At 54.2% G+C, this 18,934-nt stretch overlaps 2 protein-coding genes across 2 annotated transcripts; one reads left to right on the forward strand and one right to left on the reverse strand.

Moving 5' to 3' along the window:
• Positions 1-3,120: 3,120 nt before the first annotated feature.
• On the forward strand, positions 3,121-11,270 carry TEX261 (testis expressed 261). The gene is made up of 6 exons (XM_024756411.1): positions 3,121-3,181; positions 4,062-4,141; positions 5,512-5,665; positions 7,497-7,564; positions 8,248-8,350; positions 8,581-11,270. Exons 1-6 carry the CDS (start codon positions 3,121-3,123, stop codon positions 8,694-8,696), a joined length of 582 nt encoding a protein of 193 aa, XP_024612179.1. The 3' UTR covers positions 8,697-11,270.
• A 657-nt stretch (positions 11,271-11,927) lies between these two features.
• On the reverse strand, positions 11,928-17,439 carry ANKRD53 (ankyrin repeat domain 53). The gene is made up of 6 exons (XM_024756414.1): positions 17,381-17,439; positions 16,961-17,099; positions 16,424-16,623; positions 14,971-15,135; positions 14,476-14,596; positions 11,928-12,647 (listed from the first exon to the last, which is right to left on the reverse strand). Exons 1-6 carry the CDS (start codon positions 17,437-17,439, stop codon positions 11,928-11,930), a joined length of 1,404 nt encoding a protein of 467 aa, XP_024612182.1.
• Positions 17,440-18,934: the final 1,495 nt, after the last annotated feature.

The raw sequence follows: 18,934 nt of genomic DNA on the forward strand, positions 1-18,934 counted from the left end.
AGAAAAGACCTAACCATGAAGCTCCCCTATTGGGCCAATCAGGGGTGGCCAGGTCACGTGATCCAAGGTTAGCTGACTTACCCGTAAGGCGCCACACGCTTTTCTCACAAAGGGACTGATTATCATGACAGACAATTTGAGACATCCTGGCAGGTCCAGCATACTACAAACATTTAAATTTTAAACTTAATTCATGAATAGGTAATACATTTACATACATTTACATAGTTCAATGCTTTAAGGATATAAAAAGGAATATGGAGGAAATGCCCTCTTACTCTTGAACCCCACTCTTTCTCTTCCTAGGAGGCAAGCAAAGTTACCATTTTTTAATGGACTCTTCCAGGGATATTCCATATGAAGAAATATCTATGCAGATTTTTTTGCTTTTTTCAAAAGAGGATCCTCCTCTATGGGTACCTAAAGAACATCCTCAATTTTTTTTATGGCTCTGCTTTATAATGTACCAAAACGTACTTGTCCAGTTTTCTAATAATGAACATTTAGGTTGTTTTCAGTCTCTCCCGGTGCTGTAATGAAGAGCCTTGTAAATAAGCACACAGTCTTTTTTTTTTTTTTTGGCCGCATTGCATGGCGGCACAAGGAACTTCCCCTTCTCTGACCAGGGATTGAACCCGCACCCACTGCACCCCCTGCAGTGGAAGTGTGGAGTCTTAACCACTGGACTGCTAGGGAAGTCCAAGCACACAGTCATTTAAGGTCCCACTTCTCCTTATACACAACCCTCAGAAATTCTTAACCAGGGGTGTGGGGACCCCTAAGAAGTCAGCAGATATAAAATTCAGGGAGACAAACTGAAGGACTCTAGAAAGTTGGAAGGGAAAAAGTTCCCCTCTTTATTTACACTAAGGTCTAACTGAAATTTAACATTTCCTTCCATTATGAATGCAGGCAACAAACTCAGTAGTTGGCAGTATCTGTGACTCTCTCTTCTTATATGATTGAAGATATTTTGAAAATATTTACACTCATCCCTCCTTTGTCATTGTGGTAGTAAAGGAAAACTGTCTCTTTACTCACCACACTTCTGACACCAAATGTGTGGTTTTTCCCCCCACGTCAATCAATTTTCCAACTCTCTGGGCACCACCTGGGTGTCCTATAATTTTATTCAATTCTGAGACTATCTACCTGGAGGTATCGTCAGACTCCACAGCTTTAAGACCCCAGTCCCACAACACTGCCTTCAATTCGGATTCCAGTCACAGTCATGGGTCCCTGTGGTACCATACTTCTGTTTGACTTGGCTACAAAATTGGGGGTTCCCACATACCTCCCCTCAGGTTCGATAATTTGCTACAATGGCTCACCAAACTCAGAAATATTTACTTAGTTTACCAGTTTATCGTAAAGGATATTATAAAGGACACAGATGAACAGCCAGAGAAGAGGTGAGGTCTGGAAGGGTTGAGCTCGGGAACTTCCGTCCTCGTGGAGTTGGGGTGCACCACCCTCCCGGCATGTGGATGTATTCACCATTCCGAACCCTATGGTTTCAAGATTTTCATGGAGGCTTCCTCATGATTATTAAGTCAATCTCCAGTGCCTCTCCCCTACCTGGAGGATGGAGGGTAGGATTGAAAGTTCCAAGCTTCTAGGGCATTCCCTGATGGTCCAGTGATTAGGAATCCTCGCTCTCACTGCTGATGGCCCAGGTTCGATCCCTGGTCGGGGAACTAAAATCCCACGAGTCACGCAGTGTGGCCAAAGAAGAAACAGTTCCAAGCTTCCAATCTGGTGACCAGCCCCCTTACTGAAGCTAACCAGGACCCACCAAGAGTCACCTCATTAGAACAGAAGATGCTCCTATCACCCAGGAAATTCCGAGGAATTTAGGAGTTCTGTGTCAGGAACTGGGGGCAGAGACCAAATATATGTTTCTTATTATGTCACTGGGAGGTAGTTATTAGACTTTCTGTTAGATTGGGTTATGTTACACTTTAATAAAGAAACATATATATTATTATATCACACAGTTTTCTAAAAAACTTTTTGATATCTGTATTTCAGTGTAATTTCTTTGCTTTGTAATCTTATGTTTTTGTTTTTGTTTTTTTTTTGCCGTACGCGGGCCTCTCACTGTTGTGGCCTCTCCCATTGCGGAGCACAGGCTCCGGACGCGCAGGCCCAGCGGCCATGGCTCACGGGCCCAGCCGCTCCGCGGCATGTGGGATCTTCCCAGACCGGGGCACGAACCCGTGTCCCCTGCAGCGGCAGGCGGACTCTCAACCACTGCGCCACCAGGGAAGCCCTGATCTGTACGTTTTAGATGGTTCAAATGGTAAATTTTATGTTATGTATAGTTTACCACGATTAAAAAATACATAAGGGCTTCTTTATTTCTTGATAGCATGGTAATCCTATGTTTAATTTTTCTGAAGAATATTTATTTATTTTTATACATGAAAAAATTTTGAGATAAGAAACATACCAGGGGCCCGTTATACATTATTTTGGCATGCCTATCTCGGCCACCAGATGGGGAACTTCTTGACAAGGGCTGCCCTGCTCCTTGGGGCCCCTCAGTTAGCTCTTCCAGAGGTGTAGTAAATGCATTCAGCGCCTAATGGGCGAAGTCAACAGAGAGGGAGAGTTAGGCTTGAGGATGACTAATCAAAGGTGCCCCAATTCCTACCTGTGCCTCTTCCTAGATGTACAATAACCTGAGGCAAAGTAACCTTCCTAGGCCCTGGCTTCCCATCCATAAAATGATCTACATCATCGGATTAATTTCCATCATGAACCTACAGCCTAGCTTTTAGCGTAGTGCCTGGCACACGTTAGGCACTCAACAGTTTTGTTCCTGTTACCTGCGGGAGCAAAAGAAAGCCCTGGGCAACTCCAGGCTGGCGCAGGAGTGCACAGGGAGGGGCCGGTGGCTACGTTCCAAGCTCCGGTACTAGCGCTGCGTCCCCGCGCCTCAGGACCGTCCCGCCTCCCCGTGGTTGCATTGCCGACCCGCCCCTCTTTGCATCCTCGGGAGCCCGGCGGTCCGCGGGCGCGCGCCGGTCTGGGCAGCAGCGGTTGGCCCTCCGCGCCGGCGGGCGGCGCTAGTCCGGACCCGGCTGGGGGCGGTGCTCGGGCCGGGCTGCTCTCGACATGTATGTGCTGAGCTGGCTGTCGCTTTTCATCCAGGTGGCCTTCATCACGCTGGCCGTCGGTGAGAGTGCGCGACCCCGGGCCGCGCGGGCTCCAGCTCCGGCATCTGTGCTCGCCGGGGGTCGCATCACGAGGGCGCCGGAGAGAGCCGGGAGACCCCCGCCCGTTCCTTCCGGCCTTCGCATCCCCCTTCCTGCCCCGCCTGGTCCTGCCCCTCCTCCTGACCCCAGTAGCCTAGCCTGACCTCGGGTCCTTCCAGGAGTCACAGAGTGCGCCCCAGCGGTGCCCAGGGGAGGCTGACTCAAGTGCCCCTTGCCCGCGCACGGCCAACCGCTGCCGCGCCCTCCGTCGCGGGGTCGGCCGCACCGAACTTTTCCCAGACACTTACCCCCGCCCTTTCGCCTCGGGCCCTTGGTGCTTCCCACTCTGACTTTGACGGGCTTTCTTTTTTGGCTAGTTCCTACTCTTGATCTCAGCTGAGACTTCACCTCCTCCGGGAAGCACTCCTTATGGGGTTTGACTTGTCCTACTGGGATCGTCTGACTCCCCTTCCCACTCAACACCCCCGCACCCCCCGCAAAGCTGGTCAGGGAAGGGACCTCGTCTGTCTCGTACTGTACTCAGCTCTCAGCCCAGCAGCTGGCGCATACTAAATGCCAGCGAATATTTACTGAATGAGTGAAAGAAATTCCCTTTTATGGGCCAGAGGTTAGGTTTGTGCATCAAATACAGGTTTCCATTCACTTTTATGAAATCTTTCCTTAGTTGCCCTGACAAAGTTTTACTTCCGACTTGGGAGGGTAACACACGGATTGTTTGGTTTGGTCCTTACCTAATGGAGTCATGAAAGGTTGAATGGAATCCAGCTGCAGAGAGAGGGGTGATCAGCATGGTGGGAGTGACCCTGGCTAATGTTCTCCCTGCTTGCTTCCCCCCGCCAGCGGCCGGACTCTATTACCTGGCAGAATTGATAGAAGAATACACAGTGGCCACCAGCAGGATCATAAAATACATGATCTGGGTAAGTGGCAGTTTTCCTCAGGATCCCCCTCACTCTTGCCCTGCCTCAAAAGGAGGAATTGGGGAAAGTTTGGCCTGGGTGATGAGACCTGTGTCCTTGCTGTTTTCTGAGGGCATCACCCCCTATCTCCCTGCCCTGTACCTTGTACCCCTGGGTCTGCTCTCCTGGGCCTAGGTCTTCCCTGGCCTCCTTCCCCAAGTGGGATCGCTTCACTGCGGGCCTCGTTCTTGGTTCCTTAAGGCGAGAGCTGAGTGCCCATTCTCTGTTGACAGGACCGTGGCTTTGCCTTTGTTTGACCACCTTCAGTGGTCTTAGCCCCTTGCTCTGCTTACAGCATTTAGAACTGAGAGGGACCTTAAGGACAGTTTTGAGTACTTGTTCTTTGCCCTCTTTCTAACTGGATCAAGTGACTTGGTCTAAGAGGGAGACACCTTCCCTGCCCCAGGCCCTGCCCTGCTCAGGGCTCGTGGAAGGCTTCTCTTCCTGAAGACACAATCCTTGCCGTTGATGTCCAAGCCACAGGCGTGACTGCTGGTGGACAGATTTCTGCAGCTGCAGGAAAGGCTGGGGAGGGTCTGGGGACACGTTTGGACAGGACGAGCCCAGTGCCTCACAAGTCACCTGCTGTCAAAAGCCACTTCCACTTTGGGCATGGCCTGGGGTAGGGAGTTAGTGGTGGAGACAAGACCATAGCTCTCAGCTCTGGGTTCAGAGGCCCAGCTCATGAGTGTTGGTACAGGAATTAGACCTTCATTCAACCAACTGCCTGCCTTTTGTTGAGCACTGACAGCTGTAAGTCCTTCAGAACAATGTTTTTCAAACTGCAGGAAGGATTCATTATTGGGTTGTGCAATCAATTCAGTAGATCATTATCAGCATTAAAAAAAAAAAAAAGGAGGGCTTCCCTGGGTGCGCAGTGGTTGGGAGTTCGCCTGCCGATGCAGGGGACATGGATTCGTGCCCCGGTCCGGGAAGATCCCACATGCCGCTGAGCCTGCGCGTCAGGAGCCTGTGCTCCGCAACGGGAGAGGCCGCAACAGTGAGAGACCCGCGTACCACAAAAAAAAAAAAAAAGGAATGGGCAAGACTAGAATTGAAATCTGAACTTTGATCATGTATATGTACATGTGTTGGGGTCACAGTGTAAACTATTTTTCTTACTGTGGGTTGCTGTCAAACAAACTTTGAGATTGAAAAGTGCTGCCCTTTGGGAGCTGAGAGACTAGCTGGGGAGGTCAGAACTATGGCTGTGAAACAAGGAGAGACTGAAACATGAACAGAGTGTTGCCCTGAATAGACTGGGGGTTAGTGAGTCCAGAAAGGCTGCCTGGAAGAAGCTCCCCACACTGTGTGCCTCTGGTTGTTTTCAGTTCTCCACAGCTGTGCTGATTGGCCTCTACGTTTTTGAGCGCTTCCCCACCTACATGATTGGTGTGGGCCTCTTCACCAACCTTGTCTACTTTGGCCTCCTCCAGACCTTCCCCTTCATCATGCTGACCTCGCCTAACTTCATCCTGTCGTGCGGTGAGAGGGGACATAGTTGGGGAGGCAACTGAGTTGGTTGGACGTGCCCAGCTCAGTCTAGGGCACTGAAGGGGATATAAAGAAAAGAGGCAAACCACTGAGGTCCTCCAGGAGACCAGGCTGATTGGAGGTTGGGGTTCTCACACATGAGGAGCCTAGAGCCCGTGTTGGCTCTAATGACTAGAATTTGGGGGGCTGGGATACTCAGAAAGGGAGGGCTTTCCTAGGGAGGTAAGTTTGACAAAGGGTTTGAGAAAGGAAAAGAGGTGGGTTGGCCGAGCAGTTATAGCCCCTAAGAAACCACTTGGCCAGGAAAAGCCCAAAGCCTTTCCCTGGCCTGCAGGCAGCTCCCCATCCAGTCCTCTGGCCCAAAGTCGTGATTAAGACGAGCCTCCTGGGGCTCTGGGGGTCCCTGCAGACAGCTGCCTTGGGGTTGACAGGCCCAGCTTGGAGGACCCTGGCCACCAGTTTCTGACCCCAGGGGGTCACTTCCCGTCTCTGGCCTTAGCTTCTCCATCTGTTCAGTGATGTTTAGGAGACTCATTTGGCACATAGATGCTATAGTTATTCTCGGAAAAGGTTCTAGACAGTATCTGGTTACCGGGATTGCCTTTTGTCCCTTTAATCATTACTGGTTATCATAGCCTTTGGTCAAGATATCAGATTGATTGGGGTTTCTTAGAGCTGCTTTTCTGTTTCTGTGAGAGAATCTGGAAAGAGACTGTTACTCACAAGGAGGGCACGGTGTTAAAGCCAGGACTGAGTGCCTTGGTGTGATTCCACCAAAGGATTTGTTCTGCGGGGATTGGTGTGAGGAGTCCTTCCCTGGAGACCAGGCTCCTCTTGCGTCTTCCCAGGGGGGAGGGTGCTCCCCAATCCCCCCACCCCTTGGGGAGCTCCCTTGGCTTCCCTTTGTCACTCCCCTGACTTGCCCTCAAGATGCCTGGGAGAGTTTTTCTGAAGATCTGTGGGTGTCAGGTACCATCCTATCTTCCAGTATGCCCTCGCCCTAGAGCGCAGCTAGGAGCGGCAGAGCTGTGGTTGTCTGCCTTAGAAGGGGAGAGGCAAGAGAGGAGAAAAGAGGAAAGATTCGTGGCAGTTGGCTGTGAGGTGTATGTGAGGCGTGTTGGGTGTGAGGGGATGCCTTGTTCTGGTGCCTGCCCTTCACCTCACCGTGGGAACCGGCAGGAATGCCTGTCTCGGAGCAGCGAGTCCCCGGGATCTCTCTCTGAATTTGGCTGCATGCTAAGGAGGTGGTGGGATCCAGAACATACCAGTTCACACCAGTGAACCTTATCCTGAGGACGGACCCCTCCCCCAGAATTTTGAGGAACCCTAAGATTGCACTGCAAACCGTCTAGCAAACTGTGCCCTTTCATTCCTGAGGAGTGAGAGCCTCCTCCCTGCTGCCCCGTCTGGAGTGGACTCCTTGGGAGCGTGTGCTCTGCACGCCCGTGACACCCTCCCACACAGCCCTGCGGATCTCTCTTCAGGACTCATGGCTGCTAAAGACCAGGTCAACTGGCACCGTGCTTTGGAGTGTGTAGCGCTGGAGTCTCGTTTTTATAATATTCAAAGAGTGTTTTACCTACTTCTGATTGGATTCATGAGTGCCCTCTGTAGCGGGCAGGTGGGGTGGGGCTAGTTCTTCCATTCTAACAGACGGGAAACTGGGTTCTGGACAGCAGTGCGCTTGGCACGGAGCCATACTCTGAGCTGGGTGTGAGGTCAGGACTAAGAGTCGGCTTCCAACCTCCAGGGCCTTGTGAAGGTTGAAAGTCTGCTTTATGTTATCCACCCCAGAATAAATGACTCTTCATTCCCTCAACAGGGCTAGTGGTGGTGAATCATTACCTAGCGTTTCAGTTTTTTGCAGAGGAATATTATCCCTTCTCAGAGGTAAGAAGTATTCAGTACGTCATCAAACTACTAACCGGGACAGAGCGAGTAAAAGGGACTTGCGTGATTTCTTTGTGAACTTGACTATGATTTGAAACTGAGTTTATTCAGGGATGACACATTTTTTTAAAAAAATGGTATAGGTGATTTTAGAAAGCAGTGAGGGTGAGAAGCAGGCACCCCTTTGGCTGCGGTGGGGAGGACACTGCTGTCTCCCAGTGAGTCCTTTGGGGATGCCAGCATCCCAGCCTAGCATCCTAAGGTCAGGAAGGGGCGGTGGGGTGGCCTGGTCTGACGCAGACCTCACAGGGCAGGGGTGGGCCACAACCCTGAACCCTGCTACTCCAGTTTGAACCCCTGGGGAAGAACAAGGTCGCTTCTCTAGGGAACATGGGTCATTCATGGTTTTGCCCTCCATCTGCCTCCTTTGGTTCAGAGGAGTTGCTTGTCCTAGTGACCACGATTTGGGGATTGTGGCCACACAGTCATCTTTGGTCTCCACCTTTCGCCACTGAATTTTCTCCATGTCTGGGGGTGTCCTGTCTCTGCTTCCCGGGCCCTGGTCTCCTTCAGAGATCAAGTGTGGGGCACGCTTGACCACCTCTCTAAGATACACGGTGAGCACACCTGGCCCAGCCTTGGCATCTCCAGGGGCACCCTCATCTCAGTGTCTCTGTTGCCAGGTCCTGGCCTATTTCACTTTCTGTCTGTGGATAATCCCGTTTGCGTTCTTTGTGTCACTGTCGGCTGGGGAGAACGTCCTGCCCTCCACCATGCAGCCCGGAGGTAAGAAGGGGTTTGTAAGGTGGGAGGCTTGGTGGGAGGACGCCAGCAAGGCCTGAGTTGCTGGGGGAGCTGGAGCCTGCCCTGTGATGGAGACACTTGGACTCTGGGTGGGTGGGCAGAGCTGTGTTCACTCACACACACACACACACACACACACTCCCTGCACACACACACACACACACACACACACACACACACACACACTCATCTCCCTGCCTGTGTCTCCACAGATGACGTGGTCTCCAATTACTTCACCAAAGGCAAGCGGGGCAAACGCTTAGGGATCCTGGTTGTCTCCTCCTTCATCAAAGAGGCCATTCTACCCAGTCGGCAGAAGATGTACTGAACTTCTGCGGAGGGGATGCTGGGGCAAGATCAGGAGAGTCAGGCCCCTGGGCCTCTGCAGTAGGTGGGTGCCGGGAGCTGGAAGGCACCTTCCCCCAGCGCTGGCCCTCCTTCCCTCGACTCCCCCGGAAGCCCCCATCCCCACCGTCCTCAGGAGGCTCAGCTTGGCTCAGATCTGATGCTGCCGGAGGCTGAGACCTCAGAGGGTGTCAGGGAGGATGCGGTGCCTGCTTAGCCAGGAGGCTGTGGTCCACCTGGGTGTGCAGAAGCCGAGCTCCTGTGGCCCTCCCGCCCCCTCCTGTGATGGGTCCGGAGTTCTGGCTCAGCCAGGGCAGGCAGGGCAGGGGCTGTGAAGCTGGAGAGCAGACAGTGATAACTGCTATGGGCAGATGGCCATGGGGAGGGGCCGTGGCTTAGCACTTGCAAGAGAAAGTTTTGCTGTTGAACTGCGATTTCTGTCCAAGTGCTGATTCCCGTTTGAATAAAGATTCTAGGTGGCCCTGTTTGCCTTAATACCCTGAAAGTTCATCTTCCTTTCTTCCTGCTGACCTTCCGCCTGGACTGGCTTTTCTGCGCCAGGGGCTCCTTTTCTGGGTTTGGGTCTTGCCTTTCCGAAGGGACTGTTCTTGTGGCCCTTAGTGGGAAGGGGACAGAGATGAGGAGCTGAGCCTGGAGTGGCGAGGTGGGGGAGTGGGGATGGATGCGGCCTTTCTTAATCCCCTTCTCTCTCCTTCCATCTCTTCTTTCCTCGGGGCTCCGTGACTGTCAGACTGGGGGCAGAGAGGGGATGGTGTGGGACTGGGTTAGATTTTTCAGGAGAACATGTACAGTATCCTATTTATGTCTTCGCCTAGGGAAGAGAGTGGTTTCTGGCTGAATTCTGTCTCAGGCTCGAGGAGAAACGTTAAAAATTGGCTTCTTGGCAGCCTGGGCTACAGCCTGTTTTGTAAGAAACAGGGCTGGTGAGAGAAACTGTTTGTCACTGTAACAGCACACAAGGGCTGGCCCTCTCTTCTCAGTGGTCTTGGCTCCTGGGGAGGTGATCAGTCTCCTAAAAAGTTAGGCCAGGTCCTGGGCACAGGCCAGCATTTGTTGACCTTGCGTTCCAGCTACAGTGCCTTACAAGTACTCAGCAGTACATATGCGAATGAAGTCCCCACGAGAGCCATTACCGGACATGTCCTATACCTCAAAGCAAAGCAGACAGGTGTGGAGATGGACTGCACACATGTGGTACCTTTCAGCCACAGGGAAGACCTCTGTGCTTGAAAATCTTACCTCTACATGCTGCCTCAAGTCCCACCGTAGCCCTTCATTTCCTTGGGTCTAGCATTCCCGTTCCCTTAAAAATACCAGCCTTCCCCTTTCCTGGGGAGGAGCAGTACATTTTGGCCTTCTGTCAGTGGCACTGAGATTGCCAGGCCCTTTTGTCCTATGCAGACAAGGGAGGACAAGGTGGAGGACACTGGAGGCCAGTGTCCTGACTGCTGGCCAGCAGCTGGCCTTGCTCTCCGTTGCTGTCCATTTCTTTGTTTCTCACCCCAATGGTGTGGCTTTGCCCTCCATTCACTCCACTGCCAGTGTTCTGGGGTTTAGCAGTGACCTTGTGCTAAGTCCAGCGGACCCTCTTCATATCTCCTCTTCCTGGATTTGTGCAGCATCGGGCAGGGCTCGTCACCCCCAGCGTCCCAAGCACTGCTGTGGCTGGTTCTCCCCCTCTGGCTGCTCCTTTCCGGGTCCTGTGCAGGCCCCTCCACTCACCCCCCGCGCAGTGGGGTTTCTCAGGGTTCGGTCGTGTGTTCCCTGGAGGAGCCCATCCGTGCTGACGGTTTCAAGGAATTGAGAGCCGACAGCCAGCCCCAGCATCCCTCTCGGTCCTCTGAACCACAGTTCTGCTGCCTTTGGGCACACAGACAACTCTCATGGCCCAGAGAGCCCTTGGTGCCACCCTTTGCAACCAGCCTTTTCTGGGTACCTGCCTTGGCCCCAAGATCACTCAGGAGCCCGACCAGAGACCTGCTTTCTCTTTCTGCCCCGACATCCAATCTCTAACAACCGTCAAGTTTCCCTTCTTAACATCTCTTGATTTGAGCCACCCCCTCTGTCAGCACCTTTCACCTGGATTATTGTGACAGCCTCCTCCTGCTTCTCTATCCCACAGCCAGAGTTGTCTTTCTAATGCATGGTTGATCTAGTCACTCCCTGGCTTACAACCTTCCATGGCTCCCCCCGTCAGGATAAAGTCCAGACCCTTGAGCATGGCTCGTGAGGCTCGTGGTGTCCCAGCTCTCGCTCGCCTCTCTGGCCTCATCACTTGCCACCTTGCATTCTGATTTTCAGCCTCCTGTATCCAGAGATGCCACTTTAATTCCCTTTCTTCTGCTCGCCTGAGTACCTTCTCTGTCAGTTCTCACCACACAGATCACTCTGGGCTTACTTGCCTGCTTACTGGTTTATCTCCCCATTAGACTGTAAGCTCCTTGAGGGCAGGAATCGTCCTTCAGTTTTTGTATCAACCGTGCCTAGCTTGGCACCTGGTACATAGAAAGTACTCAATAAATGTTTGTTTAATGAATGATTTGTAGTGGTGTGTACACGGGATAGCAGGGGACCCAGGATAGCTTCCTGGAGAAAGTACAAGTGCTTTCAGTCTCAAACTGAAGCCATAGGTCCTCCCTCCCTTCTCCAGAAAGGCTGCCTGTGCCTCCCTGTGCTGCAGAAACCCCAGTGGCAGCTGGGAATGAAGGATGGCAGCCCATGGTGGCAGGGAAGCCAAAGACAGGGTGACACGTTAGCTCTCTTCCTCCCTGTTCTGGAGATGCAGAGTGAGGCTTAGAACCTGCAGCAGGAAGGACTTAATATGAACAAGAGGCAGAATTTCCCAGTGGTCCCTCATCCTGGAATCCTTGTCCCTGGTGAGCTGTTGGGTGTGAGGAAGGGAAATGGGGACACCAAGGTGTCACTTTTACGATGGTAAGGCCCAGGATAGAGGAGGATCCCCACTCTGAGCCTTGGGCTACTGCCCTAACTTGGATCTCCTGGGGGGGTCCAAGAGATTCCTTTGTGGAGAGAGGGGAGACCTGGGAGCTGGGTTTTGTCGGGGAGGGGGCTCCGATCCTTGAGCTTGGGGGTGGGCAGCCTGTGGGCACTCCCCTTCCTCCCCATCCATACAGAATCACCACACCTCAGCCTTCACTGGGCAGCCTCCAGTCGGGAGGCTACCAAAATAAGTTTAAGTGGGGGGTGGTTTGGGGGAGGGCAGAGTGGGGAGCCCTTGATGGGCTCGCACAGCTGCCAGGAAGCCTTCGTCAAATGTCTCTCGCAGGTTCATGCTCAGAGTGTCGGTCCAGAAGGTGCCATCACCCAGGCGCCGCTTCCGGGGCACCTCTCTCATGGTGACAGAACAGAAGCCCTGGGGTACCTTCATCCTGCACGGCTGCAGCGACGGGTACAGCTCACGGATTATCACCTCTAAAGGCAGCCGGGGCACAGGCGCCACCTGGTTGCCGGCCACCGTGCGCAGGAGCGCACCGCCGTGCCCGTCGGACCTCACTTCGAGGAAGCAGCGGAAGTCGTGCTCCGGCCTGGGGTCGGGATGCACGCCCAGGCGGATGCCCTGCGGGTAGCCGATCTGGGCGGTGGGGGACCTGTCAGGGTTGTTGCTGAGATTCCACTCCTTGGGCCGCCTGACCATGAGCTGCTTGCAGGTGGGTGTAGGCATCACCGAGGGCTGACAGGGCTGCAGTGTCTTCCGCAGGCGCGCTTCTTGGGAGGGGTAGAAGCTCTTGGGAGGCCACAGTGCCCCGTGCTTGGGGGTCTTGGAGAGCACACTGGCCTGGGGTGGAGGACGGGGCTCTCCCTGAGTGTTGCGGATCAGGGATTGGCCTTGGGGCAGCAGCTTGCGATGGAGCCACTTCTTGAAGTCAGCTTCTCTCAGAATTTGGTGCTCTTTCTGCAATATCAGAAGGCACGAGATAGTTCTGGAGGGCTGCTCCCCGTGTGCTTCTGTGGAAGGGGGCCCTGTGGCTGCAGCCCGGGAAACCTCAGGTTTCTGACTGAGTAGATACCTTCCTGCCTCCGGGGAGCCCGGAGTCTGATGAGAGAAACCCCTGCCTGTGGGAGCCCTTGTTCTGTTGGGGAGACAGCCACTGCCTGGAGGGGGCCCCTGGGCTCATGGGACAGACAGAGCCTTTCCCATAGGAGAGATCTCCAATCTGATGGAGATACAGCCTCTGCCCTAGGTGAGGTCTCCAACTTGAGGGGGGAGACACAGTCCTTGCCCTATGGAAAAACTTGAGTCTTAATGGGGGAGACCAGCCTCCACCCCCACTAAAGGAGTTCCCAGTCTGCTGGTGGAGACATGTCCTGCCCTAAGAGAGTCTCTGGGTTGATGGGGAAAAAGGCAAATGAGTGATGTAGACTTATCCTTGACCCTGGAAGGAGAAAGCAGAAAAGTTTGGAAGGCTAGGAACTGGATGGAGCTAATCTGGGCAGGCTTCTTGGAAGTGGTGGGCCTTGAGTGGTCAGTGTAGGGAGAGAGACAGTTTTGGCTGGCTCTCCAGGCTGGGTGGTGATGCTCTCTGTCCTTGCCTCCACTAGAGCTGAACCTTCGACTCGTTGTCACAGAACCGATCCCTTCCCCCCTCCCCATCTCAGTGTCTCACTTCCCAGACTGTTGCTAAGCAGTCAGGTGGTTTGGAGATTGACCCAGCTTCAGATGTAGGCTCTGATCAGGGTAAGCCAATCATAATAATTCCATCAGCCTCGCCCCAGACCTAAGTCAGTCAACACATGGCGTTCTTTTAGCTCTAGGGATTGGAACAAGAATGGACACATGGGGCTTCCCTGGTGGCGCAGTGGTTGAGAGTCCGCCTGCCGATGCAGGGGACACGGGTTCGTGCCCCGGTCCGGGAAGATCCCACATGCCGCAGAGCGGCTGGGCCCGTGAGCCATGGCCGCTGAGCCTGCGCGTCCGGAGCCTGTGCTCCGCAACGGGAGAGGCCACAACAGTGAGAGGCCCGCCTACCGCAAAAAAAAAAAAAAAAAGAATGGACACATGATCCAGTTGAGGCCAATAAGAGATAAGGGGAGATCTTCAAGCGGCTTCTGGGAAGTCTTAGAGCCACAGGAACAGATGGGCTTTGCCTCCTCTGGATACATACATGACTATGAAGGCTGGGTGACACTGACAACGGAGGGTAGGACAGGGAAATTTGGCGAGGAATGCAGCTGGAAGAGCTGGAGTACCGGATTTTGCCAGCCCCGAAGCCCTCCCAACTCCTGGATCCACTTAGGATTCCCAGCATCTTCTTTTGGGGTTTTCTGGTTCTTACATCCTGTGTAGTTACACCTGCTTAAAATCCTCTATTCTCCTTTTCTGTACCAGCTGAGGCCTGACCTTGATCTGGGCCCCTGCCGGGTCTCTAGCTTCAGTCTCCAGCTCACATCTGATCCCCTGGCTGTACTGAATTTGCACTTCTTGACAAACTCCACGCTCTCATGTGCCCCTCTGCCCCTCCGCAGGGCTCTCTGTTCCTTCTACCAGGTTAGTCCTTTCCTGATTCTTCATGTGGCCAACTGCTGCCCACCTTTAAAGAGTCCTCTTGAGCGTTATCCCTTCGGCGCCCTCCTCCTCAGAGGAGGGGGTGAGGGAGGCTTCTTCTGGATGGGACCACTTCTAGCCACTCTTCTAACTAACTGTGCATGTGGGTCCCTGCCTCCTCTGCTCACATGCCTGGATGGCCGGTGCCGCTGCCCGTCCTACTGGCCCTACCCCTTACTTGATACTCAGTCAGGTAGTCCTCCTCCATGAGGGCCAGCTGGTTCTTGAGCCTCTTCAGTTTCCCCATCTCATGGGCAAAGTCCTTCTTGTCCTGTTTCCACATGGCATCCTTCAAGAACCTGGTGCCGAGGCAGGGGCGTGTCATTCCCCAGTGACTGAGCTTCGCCCTGGGCAGGGAAGACTGGCTGCTGCTGAGGGCCTGGGTGGGAGTGGGCAGAGCTGCCAGAGGTGAGATGAGCAAGATGACCCATCCCCACTGCCCGAGGCCCCTCTGGCTAAAGCGTCTGATGGATCACCACCCTCCTGCCGAGGAGCTGAGGCCTCAGGGCAGTGCTAAACCCCAGGGGTGAGGCCCTGTGGAGAGCCCTGGGAATAGCATCTTGGGGAGAGGCGCCCTCTGCAGGCTCATCCCCAGACCCTCCTCTTACATGCTCAGCTCTGGGTGAGGGCCCTGGGGAAGGGTGACAGGCAGGGTTGGTTCTCACAGCCTCACCGGGCACAGATGCGGTGGTTCCATATTTTGCAGTAGTCGATGGGCTTGCAGCCCATGGCATCTTGGGCATGAACATTGGCACCTTTCTGCACCAGGACCTTCACACAGCTCAGCAGGCCCTCGCGGGCTGCCAGGTGCAGGGGTGTGGAGCCGTTGCATGTCTGACTGTGGAGGGCCCCGCCGGGGTGGGGGTGGGAGGAGGGCAGAAAGGAAGGACCAAGGGCATCTGCCTGTCAGATAGGTGAGCCAACCAGCTTCCAGGCCTGCTCTGCCACCAGTCCACGGGGTGACCCTGGCATGTCCCTTCTCCTCTCTGTACCTCAGTTTCTTCAACTGTAGAAGGAGGGTTTGTACCAAATGAACAGCAAAAGTCTGATTATGGGGTGTGTGACCGTGAGGAAATACTAGAAGGAGAGCTGGTTGGCTGGAGCTCAGAGACCACTAACCTCATCTCCTCTTAAACCACTCAGCCCTCCTGCCCCTTCCCCACACCTAGCCACGGCCCACAAGGCCTGCATGGCCGGGGCCCTGCTTCCTCCCCAACTTTGCCCTCTGACCTTGCCCCACTCTCTCCCAGCATGGCCTTTACACCTCTGCCCGGCACACTCTTCCTTGGCTTTGCTAGGCTGGCTCACCTCTCCATTCTCTCCTTAGAGGTAACTGCTCTTCCCAAATAGATCTTCTCCCTGCCCGCTTTACTCACCACCCCACCACCCTGTTTACACCCTTCATAACCACTTACCACACTCTGTCATTTTGCTCATTCATCAGTTTGCTAATTGGCTGTCTGCTCCTGCGCTAGTGTACCAGCTTTACGAGGGCAGGGACCATTGCTGTATGTTCACCACTGTGTTCCTCAGCTCTGGCGCAGCGCTTAGCACATGACAGCTGGGTAAGTATTTTGAATGAATGCAGTCTCCTATATGCCATCCATGCGCTTTCCATGCATTTTCTCAGTTATCACAATAGTCTCACGTGACGGGTACTGTCATCCCCCCAAATTTCAGTTGAAGACACTGAGGCAAGTAGTTCCCAAACTCTGCTGCAAATGAGAAATAGCTGGGGATCTTTTGAGCCTTCCAGAGTCCAGGCCACACCTCAGACCAATTAAATGACAACCTTTGGATTGGAACACAGGCATTGGTACATTGGCACAGGTGATTCCAGTGTACAGACAGGTTTGGGAACCAGAGCACTGAGGCTTAGGGTTGAGTGACTTGCCTGAGGCTTTTCTGTCTGGTAGCAGGTAGCAAAGCTGGGACACGAACTAGGTCTGTCCTCTCCCAAAATCTCTTAACCACGACACCATGTGGGCTCTCTGACTGTTCACGTGGGAATCAGTGCTTGTCGCCCCACAGCCCCTCTGCCTGTCCTGCTTGGATCTGCCTGCCTGGAGGTGGGGTTCTTATCTGCCCAGGCTCCAGGCCACTCTCCCCTCACAGGCTGGACTCACGTGTTGAGGGCTGCCCCTTGCTTAATCAGATAGTGAACGCAGGGCAGGGCCACGGTCTTGTTGTCACTGTGGATGACAAGGTGTAGAGGTGTCTGGCCACTGTTGGTGGGCAGGTCCGCGGGAAACTTGTACTCCTCTACCAAGACCCGCAGGCATGCAAGCTTGCCGCTCTGGGCTGCAAAGTGGATGGCAGTGAAACCCTGTGGGGGCCAGAGGAGGCGGGAAGAGGCTGAGCAGGACTGGCACCCAGGGCCCACAGCCTAACCTAGAGAGCAATTTCTTGGGGTTACCCTCCCCCTCTTCTCTGTGCCCCCGGGGAATCGCACGTACCCCTTTCCCACTCCCGTATCGCTCACCCTTCCTCGCTCCCCCCAAAATGGCCTTCCAGACGGTCGGAAGGTGAATTAGGACCGTCTACCCAGAAAAGGACATCTCCGGATGCTCCACTGTCACTCTTCGCCAGGTAGCTACTACGCACGGAGCTCTCTGTGGGGTGGAGACGACCTCGGTCCCCGCCCCTGAGCTCCGAGCCCTTACCTTGTCATCGGCCGGGATTTTCCCCCGGTGCCGATTTAGACAGAACCGCAACCATTCCAGGTTGCCCAACGAGGCCGCGAACAGCTCGTGGTAGCTCCCGATCGCCCTCTGGTCCCACACCTCGGCGAGACTCACGGAGCTAGAGCAGGCGCGGGGAGGAAGGCGGGAGTGAGCCGGGCAGCGGCGGCCTGCGGGGCCCGCGCGGGCCGGGCCCCCACGTGCACGAAGGCCTTTCTGGAGGCCGGGCCAGGGCGCGCTGCGCGGCAGGGCAATGGGGACGCGACCGTCGTCTAAGGCCCCGGGCACCGCTCAGGAGGCGAGCCTGACTCGGCCGACCCCAGCCGCTCCACGCCCGGTCGCTCCGGGAGGCCCGAGCGGTTTCCCGCGCCCCGACGCCCGCACACCCGCTCCTAGGCCCACCTGGGCCGCTGGGCCGCCGAGTCGCCGCACCTAGCTGACACCTTCTCCGCCAGCCGCATGGGGACGACCCCTGAGAGGCGCCGCCGCCTGCGAGGTGCCGCCCGCCCGCCCGCCGAGGTTCCAGCTCGCGCTCTGGATGTCGGGCGGGCGCTCTCGGGCGAGGGTCGCGGTGTCGGCCCCGCTCGCCTCCTCGACCCTGGCGCCGCCCAGCCTGCCACCTCACCCCCGCGGCCCAGTTGTCCTGGAGACTCGACATCGCACACACCCCACACTGAAAGACGCTTACCTTTTGTTTATGATTATAAAATTGGTTAAGTGCTGATTGTACAAAACAGAAAGGACAATGAAGATATTACAAGTCAATACCACCACCCACAGAAATCACGGTCTATTACTCTATGTGTATGCATATTGTATACGTTTTTGTGCCTCTTTTCTTTCAGCGCTAAATTATGAGCCAGCTTCCATTGTCAGTCCACATACTAAACGTGTATTATGACGCAACCAGAGCCCAACATCGTGATGGATGCGCTGTCAATTTCACATGTGCTGCCGGAAACTAAATGGCTCATTTCTGGTTGTTTTCTTAGGATGGATTCCTGGGAGTAGAATTCCTAAGTGAAAGGGAATGAACATTTTTTAGCTGTTGATATACGTTTCCAGACTGCCCTCCAGCAAGGTTTTCTATTCCCTTACACTTCCACCTGAAGCGAAACAGATACACTGTAAATCAGCCACGTGACTTTGGTCAAGTAGCCAAGCAATAAATGTTGCTTGAATCAGTGTTAGTGTTACTGAACCATCCACATTCTCACCCCTTCTCAGGGGAAACAGACCCCAAGCTTACTAGAGGGCTACTGAGGCCCCAGGGTCGACCCTAGGCTTATCTGGCCACACCACCCACTTCTAACGACCTTCTTCCTTCTGCACCGGACTTCCCAGTGTTTCCACTGGGAAGGTCTATGATGGAGGGGAGAGGGTTTATTATGACCACAGTGACCTGCAAGGAGAGACAAAAATGCAGATTCTCCAACCAGAAGGACCTCTCCCCCTTTCCAGGGAAAACCTCCTTTTGTAGCCCACTTGCCTTCCAATCCCAGTGGTCAGAAGGAGCCAGCACCTCTCCTGAGCACCTTGAAAACCAGCAACTCCTACTGGATATTTGCCCCAGGTGGGGCCTTAGCAACTGGCTTCAAAGTAAGATAAAGTGACAGTGTTTTGCAGGGACATATTTTGAGGATTTCCTGGAAGCTGAGGGATTCTTTGGGCTGTTGCTTTTGGAATATGAGGATCCAAACAATGGCAGCAAGACCTTATGTCTGTGTTAGGGGTCGGAGGGTGTATCTCAGGACCTCTTCAAGTAAACGCTCTTTATCTTCACCTGGGGTATCTTGCGGTCTCTATAGCGGTGGTTGCAACCCTGGCTGTACATTGGAATCACCTGGCGGTGGGGGGGTGCATATCAATGTGGGGGACTTGTGCCTAGCGATTCAAATTACAAGTTGACCCTAGAACAACGCGGGTTTGAACTGCGCAACGTGGGTTCATTCATAC

Source organism: Neophocaena asiaeorientalis, unplaced genomic scaffold (assembly GCF_003031525.2).
Source record: "Neophocaena asiaeorientalis asiaeorientalis breed wild unplaced genomic scaffold, Neophocaena_asiaeorientalis_V1.1 scaffold303, whole genome shotgun sequence".
Classification (NCBI taxonomy): domain Eukaryota; kingdom Metazoa; phylum Chordata; class Mammalia; order Artiodactyla; family Phocoenidae; genus Neophocaena; species Neophocaena asiaeorientalis.

What these genes read in the sequence shown, in the direction of transcription:
- TEX261 (XM_024756411.1), top strand. Translation starts at nt 3,121, where the DNA reads ATGTATGTGCTGAGCTGGCTGTCGCTTTTCATCCAGGTGGCCTTCATC. An exon ending in CTTCATCACGCTGGCCGTCG is followed by an intron (nt 3,182 to 4,061) that starts GTGAGAGTGCGC and finishes TCCCCCCGCCAG; the next exon opens with CGGCCGGACTCTATTACCTG. An exon ending in CTCCACCATGCAGCCCGGAG is followed by an intron (nt 8,351 to 8,580) that starts GTAAGAAGGGGT and finishes GTGTCTCCACAG; the next exon opens with ATGACGTGGTCTCCAATTAC.
- ANKRD53 (XM_024756414.1), bottom strand. Translation starts at nt 17,439, where the DNA reads ATGCGGCTGGCGGAGAAGGTGTCAGCTAGGTGCGGCGACTCGGCGGCC. An exon ending in CAAGGGGCAGCCCTCAACAC is followed by an intron (nt 15,136 to 16,423) that starts GTGAGTCCAGCC and finishes GGCCCTCCACAG; the next exon opens with TCAGACATGCAACGGCTCCA. An exon ending in AACCACCGCATCTGTGCCCG is followed by an intron (nt 14,597 to 14,970) that starts GTGAGGCTGTGA and finishes CCTCGGCACCAG; the next exon opens with GTTCTTGAAGGATGCCATGT.